The sequence below is a fragment of the Heliangelus exortis genome, chromosome 8, assembly GCF_036169615.1.
Source record: "Heliangelus exortis chromosome 8, bHelExo1.hap1, whole genome shotgun sequence".
Taxonomy (NCBI): domain Eukaryota; kingdom Metazoa; phylum Chordata; class Aves; order Apodiformes; family Trochilidae; genus Heliangelus; species Heliangelus exortis.
In genome coordinates this window covers 11,823,293-11,850,303 of record NC_092429.1, presented here as the reverse complement: position 1 = coordinate 11,850,303, position 27,011 = coordinate 11,823,293, and the positions used below count along the sequence as shown (strand labels likewise).

Here is a 27,011-nt window from a genome sequence, read left to right as displayed (position 1 = left end):
GCTGTTGCTGGGTTTATTAGTCAAATATCTGATGCAAAAATGAGTTATTTCAGATTTTACAATAGCAACTTTTATGTATCTAAGCTAAAAATTAAAAACATTGACCCATAGTACCCTTCTGCCCTTGTGAGTCCATCAGCATTAGCCAGCAGAACACACAGTAGTCATGTGGTGTAGAATATGCCACAGACCAATTTGATATTTAAGAAAAAAGGCCATTTTAGCTGTTCTAATCTCAATGTTCTGATGTTACATTCTATAAAAGATACACTTGTATTATACCTAAAATAACCCAAGTTATTAGCTCTTCTTTTGTTTTACTGTCTATGTTAAACTGTATCCATTGAAGTTTTACTTTGCTTATGGGGCTGACAAGAAGTCATACAACAGAACTCACACAACCCAATGGCACCAATCTCCACAGCTGCCACCAACAAACTATTCTGTAGTGGCAGAAAAGTGAATCCAGACATTACTGTTTTGTGCTGTCTTGGAACTACTTGATATTAAAGCCTGAGCTGAACAGGACCCTAACAGAGAGGAAGAAATCTCAGGCCAATTCAGGGCTGTCAGCTCTAATACAGAGTTGATTATTTTCATTTTGAAGAGCTAATATTTAAGCTCACTTTCAATTGAATGCATCCACAATCTGTCAGTATTCTGTCTTGATCATTGTTTTTACTGTGTAATTCTGTCATCTAAGCATTCCCTAATTTTTCTTATTTTACCATTATCCATATTGTATATGCAGTGGTAAATTATGATATTGCTGCTGCTTTCCATTTGTACCTTAGATTAACATTTTAATTCAATCAATCTAGCTTTCTGGTAACACAACACAGTGATCAATCTTACAAAACCAGAATAACAATAAAATTACATTTCTAGAATAAGATGGATTCTAAATTTATTGTATATATTCTCACCGGAATACATAAGCGAGTGAAAAAAAAAAATCTTTCAGTGCCTTATCTGCACAAAACATTTGTAAGGTAAAAAGTACCCTTTATATAAAAATTTAATACATTTTTAACTAAAAACTGTTAGATCTCAATTTTAAATTAATTTTTCACATACTTTTCTGACATACTGGACCTCTTATTGTAATCTCTTAATTTTATAATTTCTATGATTACTGTAAATCTAACAGGATATATTTTAATGGGATTTATTTCTCTTGAGAACTGCTAAACAAACAGAACTTTGCCTCCCATTTAGACTGCTCTTCCTTTGCACTGAAGCTGGATTTTACTCTTGTGTTCTTGAGGGCAAACCTAAATGGCTGGTAGATACTTACTGCTTAAACTTAGGACTAGTAAAGTTGAAATCCTATCTCCAACAGAGTGAACAAATCAAAAAAATTGAAAAATTGGTGGAAATCTGCTAATGGCTCAGGCCCAGTACTGCGAAGTCCTTTCTTGGCTGCTCATCCTGTTAGCTCTGGGTAGATTTGTTTAGGACTCACCCTTTTTTAAAAAAGGCTGAGTTGGGTTTGCTGTATTCAGAAATTAGCCATAGATGACAGTGATAACTGGAACTGTGTTTTTTACAGTATCTATAGGAAGCCTGGTCATTCTTTTCTCCAGCTGGATTCAGGCATCCCCTGACTGGTGTTATAAAGGCTTGGATCCAAGGCTACTGGCTGGACTGGAGGTGAATTCCATGCAAAAATAAAAATCCTGGTGGCATTTAGACCTCGACAAGACTGCTCTGAAGCTTTGAGGCTAAATTCCAAACATTATATTCTGGCTTTAGGAACTCTGAAAGGTACCTAAGACATTTTGTCTGAAGTCTTTCTCCTTTTGTGGGAGTTCTGGATTCCCCAAGATTGCATGCTGGTAAGGTTTGGATTTGAACTCAAGGAAGCTTGAGGAATTGCACCATAACCCAAATTAACAGTACTGTGTTATCTTCTAACTCTGCAATTAGCTTGTGTCACCAGCAAATGAAACGCATGAGTAATTTCTATACGGAAATTGCTTGCCACCTCATTTATTAACATTAAAACAGATGCTGTTTTATCACTGACTGATACTGGACATTAATCAGTATTTTGTCAGACTTTGCACGCATATTAATAACTCAGCTGGGAGGAATCTAGGAAAGTTCCTCTGTAAAGCACACTATACTTTCTGCCTAAATGCCTGCCACTGTGTACATGCTTGCACCCAGTGTCAGTCATCTACTGTTTGCCACACCAGTGCATGTTTTCCCACAGATGGTATCCACCTACAGTGGAAGACCAAAGTACAGCAAATGGTACTTGCCTCAAAAGAAACAAGGCAGAAAAAAAAAAAAAGGTCATCCCTTACCACAGGCTGGTCATCCTCTTCCTTTACCAAGGAAGAGCTGTAATAACCAGCCCATTAAAACTATACATACTCACAGGCTTCATAAAATAATTCGTATTTTGAAGGATGGATAAAGCATCTTTAATGTGTTGGGTGATGGGCAGGTTGCTGTGCCAGGACTAGGAAGATTTCTGGATTAATTTTTTGCCTTCTATTCCCAGAATCCCATTTGCTTCACCTCCGTACCAGCCCTGTTTCCCAAACCATTTATGCATTTTGTTATTAAAGTTATTAAGGTAATGAGGTGAGAGCTAAAGGACATGACCATCTCCCATACAGTTTATAGTCCTGTGAATACCTTTTCTTCCATCAAGACTGTCATAAGCTCCAGGAAATATAAGCAGCAACAACTGCTTCTTTTCACTTTATTTAAAGCAATTGAAAGTGGAAGAGAAGGCGGTAGGAAAACACTAGCTTTAAAAGCTGTACCCAAAGGAATAAATTAAAGGATTTCAAACACCAATTTTAAAGTAAATTATCACAGATGGGAAATGGCCTGGCAGTCAAATGAGAATTCTTACAGGAAAACTATCTGGCTCCATAATTGGAGCAAAATTTATTCATATTAGTTAAAACAAGGCTCAAAATTAAGCTCTAAGTTTCTGCAAGTTTCAGAAGGCTCATGAAGAGCAGTGAGGTAAAAATAGCCTCTTCTCATCAACACCCTGAGTTTTCCTTGTGTGCATGAATACCCAGAGATACCTGCAAGGAACCAACCTCTCACTGCTGCTGCTGCAGCAGTGGAAAGGGGTTGGAGTTACTACAAATATCTGATGCAAAAATGAGTTATTTCAGATTTTACAATAGCAACTTTTATGTATCAAGAACTTAGCTCAAGAAGCTAAGTTACTACAAACTGCATTAGGCTTATTCTAGAATGTGTAAGTCAGATGTAAATAACAGCATAAGCACAATATCAAAGCCATTAACCCTTACTACAACATAAATCTGTAGCAAAGTCAGGGATTCAACTTTACGTATAGCTTTGCTGTAAAGTACTAGAAATTTATAATAATCAGGTCCCCAATCCTGGTTTAGCTATAAAAATCAATGTCCAGTGAAAGTAAATAGAAATTAATCTGAAAAACATTGCAATTAATAGTGACAAATCTTTTAGTCTGTTCTCTAGACTATTTTTGCTGCATGGGTGGGAAGTGATTTGGTTAATGATCTTAAGCTAATAATTTGTAGCAGCATCAACAGTAAGATTTTCATGATACCTTTGAGATGCCCTTCACGTTACAGATGTCACACTAATTTAGTTCCATGACAGTAACCACCCACACTCAGTACTTACTCTACAAATTAATACTTAAAAAAATAATGAGTATATGCTGAAGTTGTAAATTTGGTGATATTAAGTCTGAATAGAAGGTAAGAGACTTTTTGGTGTTTTAAAAAAAATCTTACTGATTCTTTAGTTGCAATTAATGTGACGAGACCATCTTGCACACACATGAGAGGGGCAGAGTGGGGGTTTTTTGGTTTTGTTGTTTTGTTTTTTTTTCTTTTTTAAATGGTAGATCTGTATTTTGTCTGAATGAAGACTAGGAAGCATGGCTTAATGTTAGAGAACATTTCTTTACTTCTGTTATTCTATTTTGTTGTCTTATTTTTCTGAAAGGAAGGTTAACTGTATCTATGGCAGGAGGTTCATAGATGTTCATGGATAGATTCTTCAGGTATGGCAACTTCAGTTTTCCTTTTCATCACCTGCGGAATAAACCTGAAGTAAAGACACTTTATATTGCTTTGATTAAGAAATTACCTTTACCCTTTTCAATACAAGGTAAGGGTACCTTTATGTCAAGATTTTTTATGCAGGCTGGATGCATTATTACATCCATTAATGGTAGGATTGATTACAGCCTTTCTTGTGGTATAATTTAATATTATACTTGTTATTTCACTGTATCAATTTTATGAAAACCTTCCATATAGTCTCAGTAACAATTTTAGCCTTTCATAAAAGCTGCTGTTTTGTTGTTTTTTTATTATTGTTTGTTTGTTTTGTTTTAAAATTTAATTTATGTATATAAACTAATGTGACTGCCAGAAAAGTTAGAATTAAGCATTGCTTTACAGTGAATTTCTGTCTTCAGTTTTAGATCATCAGTTTGTTTAAGAACTATTTTACTGAAATACAGGCAATTCTGGAGTAAGGCAGATCAGCCACTTAAAGAAACTAAAAAAAAAGTGTGTCTTTGCCAACTGAAATGACAGGGGAAATGAAATGCTGTGCTGTGGAAGGTATTTATGCTGTCTGGAATATGTGATCTAGTTTGTTACTTTCCTTGGAGAATTAATGATGAAATCTGGCAGTACATCACAGAATTTATCAGAAGTATTTTGTTATAATTTGTAGAAATTCTTACAAAGTAGCATTTAGTGTTGACATTTTATATTGTAATTTCTTCAGGGATTTCTACTATGTGCCCAGGACAAATGCAGATTCCCAAATGATCTTTTTCAGTGCTCAGAAGAAAATCAAAGGTCTTGTTTTCTGATAGATGAGCTAACCTGTTGCTGCAGCCGTGCTCCCTTTGCCCCTGAAAGGAATCTAAAATTAGTCACAGAACTAGACTGCACTGAGATAACTAAATTTGTGACATAAAATTCAAGCAAGTACTTCTTACTGAAAGGGATAGAGGAGCAGGTGATGGAACTTCACTGTGATGCCATCCTTGCAGGCTGCCAGCTCTGTGCCTTGCTGGGTCACCTAACAGTGCAAAGGGCATCAGGAAAAGGCACAACCAGTTTCTTCTGAAAGGCCAGAGTGCAAGGCCTGGTAATGGATGGACAGGTGATACTTCAGTCAGCATAAAGATTTACGATTTAAAACAAATTTATATGAAATTATCCTGGATCAGTGCTTTGCCTCAAGAAGCTAGCATGATTTTGATCCACTACCAGAAGCCTTGAAAGCTGTTTCTTTCTATCACTGATCCACAGTAGGAAACTTTAACCAGCACCTTGGGCCTGAGTCCTGGATGTGGCTGGAGGCACAACATAGCCATAAAATGTATGTGTGCTGTTCTTATATGAAGCAGCATGAAAGGGGTCCCATAGCTTCCATGAGAGAATTTGTGTACTGCTTCTACCTCTTCTGGCCCACATACTGCCTCACCACCAAAACAGCTGATTACAGAACTGATCATCTGGTCTGCAGGTTCAAAATCTGTGAGGGTTTTTTTTGTGGTATTATTTAGGATGCATGTTTACTGGAAGACTGGGATTTATGTGACAGAGATAAAGCAATCTCAATTTGAGTTGTGGAGGAAGTTCAGTTTAGACACTATCACTGTGAGAACTCCATTCCTCTATTAACTGGGGGGAAAACAGATTTTAAAACCAAACTCAAAGTAATGTTTTCCTCTACTCCTTTTTTTTTTCAGATTAATTTCATGCCAATTACTGCATTACTTCTAGCTCATAAATACTCAGAGACTAAATGAAACCACAAGATGGATTAAGTCTCCCACACTACAAACAAATTTTTAGGTATTTTATGCAACATAATTAAATGCTGTTTGTTGCTTGCAGAATCAGATCTCGGCACATGTTAATGAATTGTTTTAAGAGGACTGAAGACATGTTGCAAAGAAAAAAATTTAAGAGATATTTATCTGTAACATTCAACCCTGTTGGCTAATAATGGTTCCAAAATGCATCCTACCTGCAGAAATCCGGTGGCACCATGCCATAAACATTTATCCTGTCACAGAGCTCTAATGCAATAGTCATTGTGAACCAGCCCGTGCTGAGCCAAGTGTTGGATATCTTCCTGAAAGCAAAAACACGATTAAGTTTCTAGGCTGACAAATAATTCTTGAGATACCTGAAGCAATTTCTGGGCATTTTTTTCATTCTTGTGAAAAGTTATGAAAATCGGGCAGTGAAGACCACTTTGCTCATTCATCTTTTAATGATTTTGCTAATGTCTTCTGTCAGTGTACTAATCTATACAGAATCTGCCCTGCCTGATTACCTGCCCTGGAAATTAGTTTTGGGCACAACAATGTTAATATTTAGCTGACCTTTTGGTAAGTTTACTTTAAGTGACTGAAACTTCATGTCCTATATTTATATTCTTCTGCCAGTAATCTATACACATCTGTAATCACCTAATGGAGCTTACACACTAAGTGCTCTGGAAGATGCATCACAGGGGATACGAAGAGGGCTGCTTAAAATGCTGCCTTCCACAGCACACAGAGCAGTTTGTCTGCTGGAGCCAGATTTGGCCGCAAGTGCTTGGTCTGATTATCTTTCCTCCCTGCCCCCCTTCCTGCCCATGGTGTGGTTTCTAGAAGCTCCCAGGCACTCACTGGGAGCCACTCTTAGCTGTAGCTACACCTGCCCCAGAGCCAGCCTGGGAATCCTTCAAGCCTAGGTGCCACCCCTCTGCCTGCCCAAGTCCCATCCCTGCCTGGTGGGACCTTTGAATATGAATGACAGAGCTGGACAGGAGGCAGCTCCTTTCCTGGCCTTCTCTGCAGGCTGGGAGAAACCTAAAAAAAGAAGCACAACTGATTCCAGCATTATTTATGCCAACTAGGAGACAGCACCATGTAACTACTCACAGATGTAAGAAATTTACAAGTTGTGATTAAATTTTGTGGTATCATGGGTTCTTATCTGCAGAACAGCAACAATAAGGTTTCCTCTTCCTAGCAATTGCTTATTGCTGCTGTTTGGTGTGGGAGAGCTGGGTACCATGATGGTTACTGATTGCCTGGCACATGCAGTGAAGTCCCTGTCCTGTGCTCGGTTCCTGCACTGTCCCTGTGCCAGGGGAAAGCTTGCAGTCCTGGAATGGGAGGCTCAGTGAGATGCCAGTGAGAAGCACATCTTACAGGTGTCATAAAGGCTCATTTATGGGCAGCCCTACAGGACCAAATCAGGCACCTCTTTTGGAAATGGAGGCACATAAAGTTGGGTATTTATTCTAGAGGAAACAATTCCAAAAGTCAAATCCTGTTAAAGAAAGAGTCAGGAGGTCTTTCTAATGGCTCCTCACTCAGCTAGACAAGTCCCACGGGAAGATCAAGCTTGGAACCTGCATAAATCCCATTTCACCACACCTCTATCTGCCTGACTCTCATGAAATTTTGTGACTGCCAAAAAAAAGCACTGCAGAGAACATGAGGTTCTCATCCAAGCAGTTACCTAAGAATGCCAGGTCTTGACCCCGGTTCCAAGGCCATCTTTTAAAGTTTACCCAGTGATAGTGGAAAGCACAGCAAGCCTGGAAGTAGGGACCTGAAGTCGCTACAGCCACTGCAAGCAAGTGCCAGCAATCACAAATATGTAATTCAGGGAAGAGCCCAGGATGAAGGTTCCCAAGCCAGTACTGAACAAGTTGGCTCAAACAGGTCACCTACAGGGGAGTCAAGGGAGATGTTTTGAGCATTGACAGATTGAGGAATGCCTTGTTACCAAGGTTTCCCATTTCCTCATTGATTAAAACACCGCAATGAACAAAGAAGTGGTGGTAAAAAAGCACTTCTAAACATAAGGGAATTCTTTAACCAAAAATGCCTGAGGAATGCTGGAGAGCCTGGTAATATGTCCTGTCCTTTGTGGGTCACCTGGAAATGTATGAACTCCTGAAACAGACATTTTCACTGCTCCTGACACAGACTTTCAGACTAAGCTAGCACCTGGAGAACAACATGATTTAAGCAACTCACTGTTACAAATTATGGAGCCCTTTTTATTTTCTGGTTTTGCACTTAAGCTTGGGATAGTGGTACAATTTATCACAATGTCATAGCTGGGTCATAACCTCAGCAGAGGCCTTCAGGCACTGCAACAATACAAAACAGTAAATAATAAAATTTGGCTCAGAATTATTAGGAAAGAGAAAGGTAGGGAAAAGCTTGAAGAAATTGCTTTTCTGATACCTGAGAATTTCTGAGTCACTATGAATCACTAGGAAATTCAGGAACACATTAAGACTAAGAGTACTTTGGAGCAACTTGCACAAGGCCACTGTTTTGGATGCCTAAGACCTTACATTCCAAAACTGAGGGACTATGACCAAAGTGGTTGGGCTTTGCACAAGTCAGGCTGTCTGCTGGTTTAGTTTTCTTTTTGCTTACACACACGCTGTAATTTAGTGTTTTCAATAAACAGAAGAATAACTGAGTTTAAATAAACCAGCTGACAAGCTAAACAATGAAATAAAGATTTTAAAATTTATTCAAGTACCACTTTGGCCTCTTTAAATACCATGTCTGTAGGACAGCAATATAGAAACAGGCTTACAGTGTCTTGCCTTTTCATAAAAGATCTGAACAAGAGTCCAACAAAAGAATACTGTTTTTATACCTAATCAGCTGTAATGAAAGAATATGAAGAACTGTCATGTGCTTATTAGGGGAAATTATCAGATATTCTTTTATACGATGAACTAACACACTGTGCTGATAATTCTGTAGTGCACACTAAATTACAATTAAAGGCCTTTCTGCTCCACCAGAATCTCATTTATAATCTCTATGGAAATACTCTTCCTGCAGTTATTTCATTTATGCTTCCTTTATTTAATTACTATAATATTGGTTCTGAATCATATTTTCTTAATGTACCCTTATTCAATTATAAAGTTATTTTCAAGTACAGTTACTTTACAATACCAAGTATATTGCACTACAGCCTGTCATGCACCATACTATTTAAGTGGCAACAATGTCTGAATATTTCCCTTCATTTCAAAAAGCAATTTTTTTTTTTTAATTTTCAAAAACCACAACACATCCAGTTACCTTTTTTCTCATAATTTTTATGACAGAAATTAACGGTTTGATTATTGCAGCCTGGTAATCAGGATTCTCTCTTTCTCCTTTGTTTTTTGCAGGTACTCAGCAAAAACCTCAGGGAACAGCAACATTTTGGGATGTACTAAGTCCTGCTCTTTCTCCACAGACACATACATTTTTTCCCCATATAAATTCCTCCCTACCTGTGTTTCTTTTCTTTTTCCCTTTCTTCTTCTGTGCTGCCTATTAACTGATTTTCATATCCTGGTTTAATCCTTCTTAGTCCTTCAAGTATGCTGTATGTACCCTCTGCAGGAGTAGCTCATAAACAGCAGAGCCTGCAATGAGGCTGAATTTTGCTGGCATCCAAGTGCCCTTGATTCACAGTGGGAGTTCAGGGTGCCCATCACTGAGTCTACTATAAATTTGTTATATTGTCATCAATGTTTCAGTTGCCTTAAGAATACTTCAGGAGTCAAGACTGATCCACTATAATTGAACAGTTTTGCATGTAAACCATGTGGGGTCTGACAGATGAAGGCAGCAAATACCAAGTGAAGATACAGTCACCACCAGATAAGGGGATACAATGGTTCTGCCTGTGCTATGCAACCCAAGAAACCAGATCTGGGCTCTTGAGTCCTCCACGTCTGCAAAAGGACTGAGCCCAGCTCCAAGCTTTGGTGTGAATGTATAGTGTTTTTGAAGATTAAAAAAAAAATTCTCACCACAACTCACTGCACAATAAAGTTACCTCTTCATTTGTACGAGAGTGGGGTGACTGTTCCATTTTTACAGCAGCATATTTAAGGAGTTCATTAAAAGTAAATGTATTTCTTGCTAGGAAGTCTTTGGTTTAAATGCCCATTTGCAAACATTATATGTGAAAATGCTCGAGTCCTGCAGTGGGTCACTTACTAAAAATTTGATTTGAAGATCAGCCTACAAGCCATAAACAGTCTCATAAAGATGTAACTATCATAATAACTTTCTTTTTCACAGCTGGAAATACAAGATGAACTGTTCTGAAGCACCTAATGTATGACTAATGTTTATTTGTTTTACAAGAAGCTTTACATCTGCAATGTTCCGAGAATACTTAAATTCAATAAACAGCTATTATAAGTCACTGAATGGTGGCATTTCCTCTGTAAGAAAACATAACTTACCCATTGTGATTTTTCAGTCAGTAAAAAAACTTTCAGGTATATTAGCCCAAAGTGAAAACAGCTTCTGCTTCCTTGCCTTTATAAGCAGTACATCCAGATTCTGGTATTCTAAGTTGACAAGATGATACTTCATATAAATTATTTTGATGCACATTTTTTACTTATGTTACAAGTAATGCTATTTGGCATGTCATACCATATTACAACTCATGAGGCAGAGGATTTAATGGGTGTGATGGTCCCTCTGAGCAGATCTGAAATTGGTATACATAAACTATATTATTTTACTACTGTATGACATCCCCCGAATGTATCTATGTAAGTTCTCACCTGTCTTTCCCCGTTTCCCGTTTAAAAAGGTCATCAAACTGAAGCATCTTGTGGCGAGAAATCATATATACTTTTAATTGAGGCAATATCTGATTCATCAGCTGCAGGTTATTGTACACCAAACCTTTACCATCTCTCCTCATGTAGCTGCTAGGGCCCCAGAAGATAAACACAGCACCGTTGCTCATATTCAAGAGTTCGTTGCGATTTCGCAGAATCCTCTGGATGCTGGAGTGGGCAATGACTCGAAGGCTCGTTTTGTTCCCAACATCTTTTCCATAACCTCGAGTGGGTGCATCATTCATCCGTATTACACACTCTGTCTCGTCGATTCTGTTCCCTTGTTTGCTTCCCAGAAGGTGTCCAGAGCTGGTTACCAATGCACAACTCTTGCAATGCATTCTTAAAGGCTGCAAAGACATACAGACTTCAAAATTAGCTGTAAAATCTTCCCGTTCACTACGTGATAACTATATTTTGCATGTACATGGTGTATTTTACAGATGAAACCTCAGAAGACTTTACATAAATCTCCCACATAACTGGAGTAGTGTACACTACTGGTACACCTTGTAGATGGGGAAAACGTGGTATAGGAGTATAGCCCTAAAAGTTCCTTTGTGGAGTTAAGTCCACTATGAATATCCTCCTTTCTATGGCTGCTTCATATACAGTAATTACAACAGCTTTTATACTGTTCCCAGCTGCTTAGGATTGTACTTCTTCCACTTGCCATAAATGAGCTATAATTAGAGAATTTCTGATGCTTCCTTTTACAACTTTCTTTTTGCAGGAAATAATCAATTCTAAGTCCTCTTAAACACTTAAAGTGTGAGTAGGTTTTCAACCTTTGTGAACATTTTGCTAAAGGAACATTTATCCCTTGGTCCAATCCTTCCCTGCCAGCTCCTAGTTGGTGTCATAATCACTGCACTGCTCTCAGACCTCCTCAGTGGTTCAGCAGCCAGAGGTGGTCATTAATGGCTGTGCAGATTTTACATGACTGTGAGTTTGTGTGCTGAATTTTTTCTGGCTTGTCATGTTTAAAAGTTATACACTAAAATGGAACAGGAGGTGCCTGGTCAGTGAGCACCTGACCTAATGGAATCAGGAGAGTAAAACAAGCTTTTGTGAAGATGAAAATGCATTGTAAATCATATTACTGACATATGCCACCAATGCAGGGATCAGTTAAGAGGAATATCTGTGTATCTGTTGTTCAGCATGAGAACTAAAAAGGGGCAAAGGGTTAACAGTCTCTCCAAAGTGCTACTTTCTAACAAGAATACAATAAAATGAAAGTTAAGAGCAGAGGTGTGCCTTGGCCCTCTTGAAACAGTATCTTGCAGCACTTCAGACCATTAAAATCAGATTACAGAACATATAGAATGTGTAATCCCACCATTTTTTTGCAAAAAAATGTGGTTGCTCACCAGTCTGAGGTTCCTTGGAAGGCCATTTTAGCTGATAATAATTTCAATCGAAAGATTTTCCGTATGCATGTTGATCAGAATTTTATTTTCATTGTAACCCTCCAGAATGGCATTCAGATATTTTCCTGTTTAATTCCAAAGGCTCCAAATCACACACAACATGCTCAGAGCAGTCCTCTCCTGCACTGTGGCACTGGCCTGATCCTGCAGTGTGTATGGAGGTGGTGATGGTCACTGGCTCTAAGGCTCCCAACCTAAACTCAACTTTGACAATAAAAGCCTCTGTACCTCAAGATCAAACCCTGTGGCTCTCCAAGGCAGCCTGTTGTTCATGTTATACCCACCACAGCCTGCATGTTTTCAGGTGTAAGCTTAGTGGGTTTATTAGCAATGATAAGAAGCTGTGGTGACATTTAATAACACTTAGTGTCAAACACATGTATATAGAAATCAAATGACAGTATCAGTGTGCTGTAAGGCACAGTTTAAAACTAAAAAGAGGACACAACCTAAATTTGAGATAACCCCCTGTTTGAAAATGCTGTGGCCCCTAGCTTTTGAAGGGGGTGTTTACCTCAAGTAACTTCTTTTTAATTCTGAAGGTAGCGTTTGAAGTCTGAGCTTGTTTTCTGTGAGAATAGCTAATGAATGATGAAGTGTTTTTTAAATAAAGACAAAATAACTAAACTATGCAATCTGTGTAATGATACAACCAGTAAACTTTGTACCTCCATCTTCCTCAAACAACAAAGTCCATTTTCTTTCACATACACACACTGTAATCCAGAGCTAATGATATGGGTAGAAATGGTCATGTCTTTGTGAGCCGAGGCTCCTAATTCAGTATTTACATGAATTTTTCTTTAAGGTTTCACCTGCCACTTTGATGAATTACCTAGCAAAAGGCTCGAAGGTGAACTAGCTGCTCCACCATGATGCTTGGGAAAGCAAGATGAAGTGCTAATAAGGTCAAAGGAAATGTAGTCAGCACCAGTGTTAACTCACATGGATTTGAATATCCACATAGCAAGACATTTTCACCTAAACAATCTCTGATGGTTTCTGGCCTACTGAGCTACAACACACTTGTTTCTTTGAAAAGTCTGCCAGAGAACCCATCAATTCTTAAGAAACAAGGTCGATGACCAGTGGAGCTGTGGAGACTTGGGGAGGGGGGGAGCGGTGAAGGAGGGGATGTCAACATTTGCTAGATAAACATTACCACCCCTCCAAAACATCTGCCCAGATCTTGTTTGAAAACTGTTCCTTCTGGGAAAAAGTCTGAAACATTCCAGTATTACTCAGCAGCCTCTTGAATGATACATGGAGGCTGAGCCCTTGCAGCTGCTCGGGGCCAGTCATTTTCACTTGCTTCACTCCTATTCTTTTTGTTGAAATCTACAAAACTCACACCTGACAAATGTCAGAGGAATTCACTGCCAACAGCCAGAACATTCTGATACCAGCTGTTTATAATGCTTTGACAATATTGAAAGCAAGGGGGGAAAAACTACTGACTGTAATATCATCCCAGTGGGAGGCAGCGGTTGCACCAGAAATGTCATCTGCTTAATAATGGAGGCACGAGGCAGTTCTTTGGGATTGATGACCAGCTGGAAAAAGTTGATGGCCTGAGAATAACCAGGGGCCATTAAGCCAGAGAACATCTACTCCACAGAAAGCTCTCTGTTACAGTAATTATCACAGTGATATTTGTTTAGAAAAGAAAAAAAAACCCACAAAAAACCAAACAAAAAAAAAAATCCAAACCCATGACATATGGCTTATATTATAGATAGGTGATGCAACTCAGACTTCATGAGCCTTAATCCAAAGTGCCCAGAAAAGGGATAGGGTGATTTTTATGGCATCTGCATTGGTTACTTTGAAATGTTACATCATCTAAAAGCTGCTGACATTTAATGGAACCGTTGTCAATAAACAACCATAGTTTCATGTGTACCTGAACTACATCTACAGCACCCTGCACAACAGGGCAGAGCACAGGGCTACTTCTACAACACAAAGTCAGTTGTATCAACACTCAGGGCACTCAGACAGTGAACAAGCCAAGTACCAGCCAAATAAACTGCCCAAATTACCTTTCAGTTCCAGTCTCCCCAGAATACATACGAGACAGCAAGCTCACATTGCTAGAACTCCAGAAAACAGCAAAATCCACTGGTGCTTTTTGGGGATAACTGGGCTATCTCAGGAGAATGAAGGGAGCAGGTGGAGCTTGCTAGGTTCTGGTAAAACCTGTAACAGCACCTTAGTGGCCATAACAAATCTGTGCAACTTTGAGCTGCTGAAGCAGTCCTGGGTCAAACCAGCTCCTCTCATCACTGACACAGGCTACAGCCCAGTAACACTGCTGCTGTATCACACACTTCTGATTCGTTTTCTACCCACCAAGAAACAAGCAGAAACAAAATACAATGCCAAAGTTGTTTCTGTATTTTCCAATCTGAGGCAATCTGCTCTGTTATTGACTTTAAAATCCGTGTTGTCCAATGATAGAAAAATGTTATTTTCAGACACTTCATTGCTAAAAACCAAAACAAAATGAAATCAATAGAAAAAAATGTTATTCCAGATTCAAAATATGTTACTCTTAGATATAATTATTTTCTTTCTGATTAAATCAAGTGATCGATCGATTTATTTATTTATTTCCTTATAAGTCTTTTGATTTTAAAGCCAAGAAAACAAGACAATTCCCTCCAGTCAAATAAGGAACACTTGAAAACACAATTTTTCCTAGCTTGACCACTTAATGACCTACTTTCAAGACCTGCATTCAGGTCACTCCATTATCAGTCATATACAAATTTGCCTTCTATAAATAATAGTAAAAAAAGTGCTTTATCTTGGCAATGAGGAACAGACCAACAAAAATACTCCAAACTAACCAAACCAACAAAACAAAAATAAAATAAATTTTAAAAAGAATAAGATCTTCTGGAGTGAAGAAGAGCTCCTTACTGAACTGAGCAGGAAAAGATCATCTGTCAGTTCACCACCATCAGCATTCCTCATAGATACATTTGGAAATATTACAGATGACTTCAAAGTGTATTGTGAGAGAGCAAGAGAGACTGGAAAAGGTTAAAGAATATCCTAATTCCTTTTGGATGAATAACCTTTAAGTAAGCGTTTGAGACTGAAAGTGCAAAATATCACTGTGGCACTTGACAGCAATGTTTTTCTCCTGCACGCCTCTCCAGCATTTTGTTAGCCAGCACCAGCACCTTTTCTCTTCTGTCTGATTTGGAATGAAAAGCTACAGGACTGCTTCAGTCTGTGTTTTAACTACCTGAACTGTACTAAACCAATGAGCTCCTCTGCAAGAGCTCCCACACTGACTATTAAAGTAAAAGCAGTGGTGGAAATAAGACAACTGATGTGCAGGAAGAGCAAAACACTTTACATTTACAATTGAATTAGTTGAGTAGAGGGCTGTACTAATTTTTAACAAAACATGAGTAAACACTACAGGAGACAAAACACTGATTCAGGAAAACCTGAGCTTATTCCAGAGCAGTCTACCTTTCTCTTCTTGTTATAAAGCAGGTAATCTCATTGATAGGAGTTTCACATGTCTGCTACCTACTGCCCATCATTACTGGCCTATACACAATCGGTAGCTTATGACATTCACTGTGTGTTACCTCAGTATTTGCTTTTTATATTCCTTGCATGGTGCACAGAACTCAATCAGCATTTCATATGCAATATTAAGGAACCCTGCATTCACTCCATGTTCAGTGTAATTTATTACTTATGGCTTGTTCTTGACTGCTGGTTCATTAGCCATCAGCAACAACACCGAATTAACACATTACCAGTAATACCATATTTTGCCCTAGCGGCTTCAGTTCTAACTTGTTATTTTCTTGTAGCTTTGAGGTTTCTCACAAGCTGCTGGTTTGAGACCACTGCTAAGCTACGCTGGCTGCTCCTTCCCAGTTGCCTTCTCCCAGAAGCTTTGAGCTCAACCTCCCAATCACAACAGGCACCCCAACCTCTTCAGGAGCTCCAGCCACCCCCAGCCCATTGCTGGCACATCACAAGTGGCTTCTCCAGCTCTTGTGAGCCCTTGCCACTCAGCACTGCTTTGGGTATAAAGCTTTTCCCAAGTTACATTCATCCCTCATGAGTAAACTATACATGTTGTTTGGATTAGTGTAACTCCTTCCTTAGTATTTTCCCTAGAAGACTGACAACTGAAAGGCCAAATCTGTTTTTCTTTGAGAAATCCCCTACAATCACCTTAAAGAAGAACAGAAACCCTGAAGCTCCACATTTGCAAAATAACTTCTGTTCTCTAAAGTCCATGCAGCAAGCTGTGGGGCTGGAGCTGTCTCATTAGTGAAGTGATTTCCACAAAGCAAGTACTCTGAGAGACATCATTCTCTAAAAATAATGCAAGTTCCCTGATAATGTTTGCTTTGTAATATGCCAATGTTAGAACAGTGCTTTCATAATAATATTAGAAGAACCAAAAATGCAAACACGTACAAGCACAAAGAGTTTGCTCTCGTATTTTTTAAGTCCCATCTACCTGGCACACAATGAAATGATGGTCTGCAACTTGTCTTCTCTTAGCTAGGCTGAACAGTTGAAATTATTCAGATGCATATGGGGATAAGCTGGAACAAAAAAACACTGAAACACTTAAAGAATGAAAAGAGTTTTTAACTTCAGCCAACTTCATCTTGCTGTTGTCCACACCCTTTTCAAGTCTCTAGTAGTTTTGACTCTGTGGTGCCAAGTTCTGATCTGAGAGATGATTTTGCTTTAGCCATGACATGCCAAAGGTATGTTCAGATAGCAACTGAAGCTTAATTTCTACACTCTACATGCCAGCTAAGATTTTCCCCTCAAGTTTCATAAATTTTCATTCTTTAACCCTTGTGATACAAGGGATGGAGAGCTCTTAAAGAGAGGGAAAAACATCCTCTGAGAACATACACTTATAATTTTGTTGAACTAGACTTTTGGAATGTTAAGAATATCTGCCATGAAAACAAATTGCACTATCCACTGCAATAAAAGCAATGATTGCCTGGAAAACTGTATCTCAGTGACTGATACCACACTACTAAAGAGACAGGGTTAGGCGATACCACTTGCCCAACATTATTAATCCATATGCAAATCCAAATAACAAGCATTTGCAGCAAAACTTTGCAATTCAAAAAAGGCCTGGCAAGCCTGTTCATAAAGATAAATTCATGTCTGTTCAGAAAGATAAAAGATAAAACAAAGAAATTTCTTATTACTTCTCTTTGTTTCTTAGGCTGTGGAGCTTGAATATGCAAATGTGGAAACATTAGCATCTTCATTTCCCATTGATTCTTTGAAGTTAATTATATAACTGGACTCTGCCTTCAGATATTTGATAAGTAGAAACAGACAAACTTCAGCAAATGCATTCATCACACCAGTGATCACAGTGCCCTAGGTTTTGTTCCTCCAAGGGATAGAATAGTTTTGTTTTTCATGATACTATACCGATGGGCATCTGCAAAACCTGTAGTAGAAATATGATAATAGTTTTCAAAAGGTCTTTAGAAATACCTAATTCAATTTGAAAACATGAGGCTTTAATATGAAAAGAAAAACAGAAAAACAAATGCACTCCATAAAGCTTTCACTGGGATAATTTTCGTAGAAAAAGTACCATTAAGCACATTAGTCAATGAAGAGTCTTCTACTTGTGTGAAGTGTTTTCCAGCACATTAACTTTTTCAAAGGACTGCCTGCTAGTCAAAGCTTCCATTAGATTAATTAAAATACGGCTCCTCTCACTGGAAAGAAAAGACATGAGTTTGGTTACAGGACATTGACCGCCTATAGAAATAAGCCTTCTCTAGCTACACAAAATTCAAGCAGAAACAGTGGGGGAGACTGAACAACAAAGTGATTTCTAGTATAGGGAGTGCATTTCTCTTCTTGTTTGGAAGCACGATTACCAGGTGTGGATGTTTTCCCCTAAGCCACCTGAACTGAATATAAGGTGCAACCTTGCAAATTGTCAGCGCGAATAAAGCTAAGATTTAGAGAGTAGTTTCCATCCAGCATCCTATAAATGTGCCCCATGAGGGAGATCAGTATCAATCATAGGCTTATTGGAGAGGGAGATAAGATACAATGATAACCTGAAGCCATCAACTAGAGTAATGGTCTAAGAAGAAGAGGCAATCAGAGAAAGAAAAGAAAAGAATATCCTCAATGAAAGACAGAACTGGAAAATCAGGCAGGTATGTATCATGTTGATGAACATGAGCTGTTATACAAGAGAGAGAATCATATGAACAGTATACAGGCTCTAAAGAAATGGCTATTGCCTAATGTTTATCTTAAAAAGTGTGCAAATAGACATCCATATTACATCAAACTGCTTTACTTTTGTTCTGCAGCTAAAGTACTTGCACTAAAATGCAATAAAGCCACAAGCATGGTGTCTTAGCTATGCAAATTGTTATCGCTGAAATGTCAGAATACCAGGAATTATTTCAACAGCCAGTAGAAAAGGCATTAGATAGTCTGGACTTTTGCTTCAGAAAGTTTTCAAATCCACTTCTCCTGCTTTGGTTTGTTTTGCCAATTGTTTCTAGTTTAAATGTTTCAGGGAAATATGCCCTCAGCTGCTCTCTCTGCACTTGTCATCGCTGTGCAAGATTTTTGAGCTTCAAGTTTACAGGGTCACTTTTTTTAATCTAACCCAGCTTTAAAGCTAAACATCACTGATCCTTCAAGTCTGTGCCTAAGTTTTCAAATTCAAGCGTTGCTTCTGTCGGTGACACCATTTGGCTCATTCAAATGCAGCTAGAATTTCACCATGACAATTATGGCTACAAGGCAATAATTAACAGCCACTGCAAGGACACAGGCAGCCTTTCCTGTGGCATCCAGTTTTAACATGACTGAAGCACAGCACGCAGAGTTGCTAGAGCTGATGAAAATTAAAAACAAATTTCTGATTAAAAAGTTACTGACCCCACAGAGAATTTTCTCTAAAATATATTTTGTCTGGTATTTATCTCGTTGAAGTAGACTGAAATAAAAAATAAGGCCCTTCATTCCTTTGAAAGGTCTTTGTTTCACAAACTGTCAAAAATGTTCAGTGTCACAGTGTTCTCTAAGGCCTTTCAATTTTCATGTGGCTAGCTCCAGGTACTCTTCCTCAGCTTAATTTATGTTAACCCAGACTACTCTGGATGCTCTTCCATCCTCTAAGTTAACAGCACATCAGAAATTTGAGAATAAAAGCACATTTTTTCACTTATTTTTTTTTCCCCCGAAGATACTGTATCTGAGTTAAAATTGTTTTTCTGAGGATGTATCAGGTTCAACAATATACAAAGTTGTACCACCCCTGCAGCTGGATCCCAAAGTAGTCTCCACAATGACTGGCATATTGCCTCTGAAGACAGATGCTGGAAACAGGTACTGGCAGCAAAACTGGTCAAAACATTCATTTCATTCAGTAAGTAAAAGATGTAGAAAGTCACTGAGGACTTCTCTCACACACAGATGTAGAAAAAGAATATGTTTGGGTCTAAAATATTTGTACTTTCAGTTTTAGACTAAAACCAGATGAAATCATCGTGAAGAAAGATATTTAAAAAATTGTATCTACCTGTAGTACCTGTGTATAACTATAATTCTTAACTAGTTTTAAAACTAAATTTGAAAAATAATGCTTTGAATTAAGGGGTCAGGTCTTTGAGTTTTGGAGGCTTTTAATGGGTCTCAAGCATTCCGATTACGTCTCTCCAATTGTATACAATTATCACGGTCCTGATCAGGAGAAAAAAACCCAACACGTTTACCTGATGAGGATGTATCGAGTCTGTCTGTCAATGTGAAAGTTAATAAACACTCAGTGGCTGGAAACATTTAGCACTGAAATGCACCCAGAACCCAGGGTTAATTAGACAATCAAGTGTAAGAGATGACACTCTGTCTGCCAATGTAGCATTGGTTCTCCAAAGAGATGCTCTTCAATTTATAGCAGAACACTGAAACTATCTTCTGAGTAAGTTAGAGGTAAATAAGTTCAGGAGAAAGGATGATGTTAACTGGAATCTCTGGAGGAAGTAGAGAAAATGGCTGGCTGGAGGGAAAGGAAAGTCTTTCTCAGAGAAAGGTACCCTGAGCTACAGGGCAAATGAGAAGAGGGAGTCCTTGAAAAACAGAGCCAGGAATGAGCTGATAGCAAGTCAGCTAATTAGAGGGTGAAAGAGGGTTTGACCTTGCTGGAAGTAGAGTCAAGTCCATTTCCATATCTATGTATTTCACAGACATTTATAACTGTGCCATCTCTTCTGGCTGTAACACATAGATCTTTCATTTATGCTTTACCATCAACCGATTGAAGTGAAGTATGATTCCCAGACACTTCACTAACACTCATCAGTAATATCCCTTGCTCAAAAATGTAGCTTATCTATCACTGCAGAAATAATACCATTTAAATCCACAGGTACCCAAAACACTTGGTCACAGAATTTGAAGTGTAGAAGGGTGTATCACAGAGAGGGTGCAAGAGGTAGGTTTAAGAAGAGATACCAGAGAAACCAGGAAAAAAAATCAATCCTCTTCTAGTGAGTAACATCAGCAATGAAACCTTCCTGCAAGAGCTGAAATGCAGAGTCCTGGAGTCCCAGGGAATCTGTGTGGGCCTTATGCACTTTATCTGCTTTTTATTTTGCATTACTGGCTACTTCTTGGTGTGATCTGTGTGCAATTTGAAGTGCATTTTAACTGGCAGTGACATTAAACAATTCCTGCTCATTTCCCTCCTGTGTTGTGGGATGTGTGTGTGTGTGTGTGTGTGTGCGTGCATTTCACTGGATCACTCTTTGGATCCTTTTCACAGCAGGAAGAGAAGGCAAAGGGAAGTGGAAACGAGACAAGTGGATGGCATTCCTTTCTCCAGTGACACTGAATGTTTATATAAGTCAGCCCAAAATGCTACAGGAAGATGGGTGATGGTGGTAATGACCATGGAAGAATGAAGAGAAGAACATGGCATGACCAAGAAATGCCAGGTTGCAGAGAAAATTTTAAATTCTGTAACTTGTGCTTGCTTTTCAGGCCTCTGTACCACCTGGCTGCAGCCCAGGATTCTTCTTCCTTGGGAATGAGCTTCTGTCAAACATTTTCTTCAGAGCAATAGGTATATTCTAAAGTAGTTTTTCTGCACTGGACATACAGGTCATCTTTCCAGCTTTATTGCTCTAAATTATCCCCACCAAGCTAAACAGTATTTTTTACATGAAAATGCTTGTAAAAAGAAACACAATTTCAACTCTCAAGAGAGACAGCAGAGAATTTTCTTCTTGTAGGCAAGAAACACTGAAGTGTTGACAGTTTTTTGTATGGGACTCTTTCAGCAAAGAATTAAAATGAGGAAGACCAGCTGAACACTGTGTGTAACTGCTTCACTTCACCAAAGATGTGACCGAGGGGTTCAGCCTGTCTTGACTGTAGGCCCTTGGGTTGCCCTCAGGGCTGCTTCACCCTGAAACAGAATGGGCCAAGAGATTCTGCCTACAAAATCTCAAATTCCTTGCTGGTGGGGCAATGTAGTACCAGCTTTCTGGTCCCCTCATGTTATCAGGTGGTTCTCAGGAGCTGCCTCTTTCAATCTCTTGCCACATCCTCAGAACCCAGCAGTGGTGGCCACCTTACTGCACACACTCTGTGCAGGGGTAACATCTCACCCCAAGAGCCTCTGCAGCATCCTCAGCAGTGTCCCCATAGCTGTACCACCCTCTCTGATCCCCCACCATGCCCACACAAAGCCACCTGCAGCCCCAGTGGCTTTTATTATGCTGAGCTCACTAGGCTGGCATGTGGTGACAAATACATCTGCAGAGGACAGGGCAAGGCAGAAGGGACACAGAGAGAAGCTAATAGGGTGACTCTATCTGCCAGGAGATGGCATGAGAGCATAATACTGATTTGGCCTGGCTGGTCACAGGATCAGTGAGATCACAAGTGTCCACACCACACAAGGGAGAGCCTTTGAGGACAGCTGTGACATCCTAAAAAACACTGTGAATGAACTGAGGGTTTGACCTTGAGCATGGCAGGGTCTGCACTGTGCCAGGTCCTCTTATTTCCCAGATTTGCACATCTGAGGAGAAAACAACACATCCTTCCATAAGAAGCTGTTGCTCCTGTACAGCTGGGAGGAGCCTCCATCCTGGAAATCTGCATTTCAGAGAAGAGCAGCCAAATTCCACTGATGTGTCAGCATTTAATTACAGCTGGAGTGTGGTTCGATTCTTTCCCTCGCTGTCATGAGTTCTCCTTCCCAAAACACAAAAAACAGCAACAGTGCAGGATTTCTACCCCTCAAAAATAATCATTACACTACAGCCCTACTATTATAATTAATCAGAAATTAATTGCATTCTATAGAAGGGGACAGGTTCTGAAGGCTTAGCCAGTTTCCTTTTTAATTACTGGATAACATTGTGAACACAGCAAAAATCTTTTTAACATGCTAAATGCACTGGGGGTTTTGTTTGCTTTAACAGACTGCAATGGATGCTACATTTGCATTTAATTAAAAAAGTATGTTATTAATATAGTTGATTTGGGTTCAAGGTGTGTATATTTAGCACATGGATGGTTTCATATCAGAAATGAGATTTTTTTTTTTTTTTCTTTCAATCAGTATTGAGCAATAGGCATCTGGGAAAGCGAATGAAAGAACAGATCAATACATTTTGAAGAGAAAGCTTGTTAATGCCAAAACATGTGGTTGTGACACAGCCAGACTATTTTTGAATACTCACTATTTTCAAAGGAATCGATCCTATTCCCAAAAGCTAATTAAGTTACATTTTTGACAAGAACAAAATAACACAACTCCAGGAATAGGAATGCATGCAAAAAACACAAAGTATGAACTCCCCTCTAGCCAACAGTGATATGAAGAAACAGCTCTTATGGCTAGACAGTACCATTCCATCCAGGTACATTTCTAGGGGCATGCCAGAAACATAGGGTGGGTCTGCAGAACCAGGCAACTCATTTGGGAGAAAGAAATAGTCATTTCCAGCTTCTAAGCAGTCTTATACAGGAAACAGGGATTTTGACAGATGCATAAAAAGAAGTGTAGGCATCCAGTCCACTTGAAATTCAAATTCAAACACACGAGGTTGGTTTATGTCCTTTCAGGACTAGACAGCAGCTAAGAAAAGATTTTTTTTAAACTGCAGCCTTATATTTAGGCTTAGAAGTGCAGCTTTAATTGGGTTAAGTCTTGCTTTAGACACCAAAGCTCTCCGTGGGCTCTAACTTTGTGTTCCTATATTGAACAAAAGTCCTATGGAATCACATCTTCAAAGCCACACACCTGACTCATCACTATATGGAAAGTTACAATAAATCTGTCATGGAGGGATACTAATTGCCAGTAAATCACCAAAGTTGGAAGTGTCACAAGCATGTCCAAAAAGAGTAAATGTGAAGAGCCAAACATTCAAACAGCTCTGGGGTAAAATTCTGTCACTTGACAGCTGAACCTGTAATCTATGTGAAAATAAATGATGTATAATGATTACTAAATTTGAAATAAAATCTTCACATGGGGACAATTCAATAAGGTTAGGTGATTATAGGACTATGCAGCAGCATCAATTATGGAGGAAGATATAGTCTCACATCCCTCAGAGGCTACAAAAAGTCTGCATTGCTTTATTCACCAACATCAGAGGACATTCACTTTCATCAAATAATCTGGGGGTCCTCATTTGGAAGAAAAAAGAGAAAGAAGAAGCAGAATGCATGAGCCCAGAAATGACTGGCAATGATCCTAACTTATCATCTGAGCTACCATTTGCTCTGCCAATTGATGGGAAATGAAGTGTGATCAATTCTAGTTCATTGTACATCGTTCCCATTGACTGACCTGCCAAATTCTTGATTGAATAATTAGTTAAAATATCAATACCTGCCATTTTGCACAATGCTCACAAGACAAAGCCTTAAAGTTTTCATAAAATGGACTGTTAACACATTATCTGTAACTTTACATTTTCTTTTGCATATATGACTAAGCCCTAATACTGCCAAAATATGGAATAAAAACATTGTGGTACATAGGTAGTAAAAACCAGAAGTATTAAATGTAGAGGTCAGTGTAACCCCTGAAGTAATACAACATACATTTTTAATCTTACAGATGTATAATAAGCCATATCAGAAGGGATTAAATCTGTGCTCCTCATTTACAATAGCTCACTGTAAGTAGCAAACTGTCTATTTTCCATTCTCAATACCAGGGGAAACTGTGCTAACTCAGGTACTTGCTGATGACTGACAGCAATGCTGACATTTTAATAACAGCTACTGTTTAAGAGCACTATCACCACCCTGTGATTCCTAAACGAAGATCTAATCTACTTTTGATGTAGCAAAGCTCTACAGACCAGGCAATCTGCTGTTAGGGCACAGGAAAAGGTGGGGGTTTCTCTGTTCCCATCACCCAGTCCCACACTGGGTGTGTAACAAGCTGTTCCAAAGCCATAAATTAGACTAAGCTATATTATGCTTTACAGTCCCAAGTCTGAACTGCTAGCAAACAGAACACTACATGTACTTTTCTATCTGAAATGCAAATGGTGTTAACTGCAAATACAAATCAGTTATTCAGTGCAAAAAGTGACACATGACTTGTAAACTGGGCCCTTCATGAGTACCTTGGCATTTCTGTGTTTAGTTCACACGCATGGATGTAGTTCCCAAGTATCCAGATGCCATGGCAGTATCTAAAGACACCACTTCTCTCCAGACCATTCCACTGCGGGTTTGGGTGTGCTCACCACTTTTCCCTTTAATTTTTCTATCTGTTCCCTCCTTTCATCTTTCAATGAGGAGCAAAACAAGAAAGGGAAATGTACAAATAGAAAATGTAAATGCATCATCTAAAATGCAGGAAAGTGGTAGTGACTTACAAGGCAGAAATGGGAAACCATGTGAAAGAGAAAATATCCTGCTCCAGATCATGGATGACTAACTTCTTCCCACACTATATTGTAATAAATCCTAGCCTTTGCTAACACAAGAATGGAAAGCTCTTTCCCAAAGCTAATAAAGACATGCCCTGCCTAGTGCTTGCTTTAGTGTGCATCAATGGAAGACATTTCTGGTTTGCCAGATAGTGGCACCTCATATAATCCAAAGAAAACAGATTAATCTTTCCATCTGAGCTGACAGCAGGTTAAAAGCATAACACCAGAGCTTGGTATGCACAAAAGGCTCCTTAGGACAATACACCAACTCTGTCCTAGGTCTTTATTTTTAAATTGGTAGGAAATACCATCCCAGTGTGACCCCAGTGCTGGCTGGCTGATTGCTTTTCTGATCCCTCTGCTCGACAGGTGTGTGCAATAGCTGGGACGTGCTGCAGTTTATTTCTCTGGCTGCTGCTGTAGTGCAGTAGTTTGCATAACACTTTGAAGTGAATGTTTAAGAGAGGAAATCTGCATGAGAGAGGCAGCACTTGTGTCACAGACAAGCTATCTATTCAAGTTCAATGTATGCCCTTTTATGTCAAACCAGCTTTCTCGTGCAACTCTCTATCAATGGGATTTTCAAATTAGGAAAGTGACATAAGTTGAACTGCTTGCCACCCTGAATTGCTTCAACAGGATTTGCCTACAAAGTATAAAGCAATGCACTCTCCCCCGTGCAAACTCCTCCAGTAGAAATGTGAGTTACATATATATTTACTGTTTGCAGATGAATACAGACGGAAGCAATCTGGTTCTGTGCACTTTGCAAGCTGAAACTACTTTCTCTTGTCTGTTCTAAATGATGCATTTTAATCCTTTCTGAAAATGAGTTTTCTACTATTATCTCATGATATTTTACAATGCATTTGTCTCCTCTGAGTAAAAGACTGGAATGACCACCTCAAGCCCACAGTCAGATAAAATATGAACACACAATCTTAACCACAGAATCCTAACCACATCCTCCCTGTATTACTCATGGCAATTTGGGTGGTAGTAGGCAGTCAGCCTGTCCTTTTCAAGAACAAAAAATGTGTGGTCTTTTACAGGAGTTAGCTCTGGTGAGTATTTAAACACTGTATCATGGTAGAAAAATGCCTCTTTTCTCCCTGCTAGCAAGAACAGTAGCAGGGAGCATATAAAATAAAGAAATTCTACCCTTTCCAGAGCAGCCCAAAGCACAAATAAGTACTGGCACTCTCTTTGTTCTTCTCACCCAGAGCAAATGCTACATCAAGTTCAAGAATGACGGCTGCATCTTCAGCAAATTGGCCCCAGGAATCAATCAACTTATCCAAGAAGAGGTAGGATGTTTAGACTTTTAGGTTTGTGAAAATAGTTACTAGGCATTCAGTAATAATGACAACATGATAGGCTGACAAGACTTTATTTTCCTCTGAGATTGGAAAATTCTAATTCTGCTTAGCAATAAATGTAAATTATTTCCAGTGTAAAGATTTGGTAGACATCATGCAGTCTAGTGCACATGGGCACGTGTAATTCTTATATACCATAATTGTGCACTATATATGCATTGATAAAATTAATATAAGTCCAAGCAGCAAATTTCTATCTTGAATGATTTTCCACATATTAACCATTCATCTTAATACTATGACTTTTCTTATCTGATTATTTTGTTAAGAATTGATAGAGGGTTTTATTCTGCTAAAGCTTACCAAATGAAGGAAAACTTCCAGTTCTTATGCAGGTCAGATAAAAAGTGGAAAAAGAAGCCTCTGTACTGCGTAAGATACCAACACCCTCCAAAATAACATTTGCTAAATGGATTTTCACAAGCAGCAACTTCTATGTACTAAAGCAGTAAATGCAGTCTTGCAGTATCTGAAAGAATTAAACATTTTTTGTGAAAATAGCAATACAGCATCACAGGAGATTCCCCTTTATCCAGAATCAGTTA

The 27,011-nt window shown here is 38.8% G+C and overlaps 1 protein-coding gene across 1 annotated transcript in view; it reads right to left on the bottom strand.

Annotated features, from left to right (window-relative positions):
* ST6GALNAC5 (ST6 N-acetylgalactosaminide alpha-2,6-sialyltransferase 5) overlaps positions 1 to 27,011 on the bottom strand; it is a 69,682-nt gene that overhangs the window by 2,016 nt on the left and 40,655 nt on the right. The window contains exons 3-4 of the mRNA XM_071750438.1: positions 10,615 to 11,024; positions 6,028 to 6,135 (exon numbers count right to left, since the gene is read on the bottom strand). Of these exons, the coding sequence (XP_071606539.1) occupies positions 6,028 to 6,135; positions 10,615 to 11,024 (518 nt within the window). The remainder of the gene's footprint in view (positions 1 to 6,027; positions 6,136 to 10,614; positions 11,025 to 27,011) is intronic.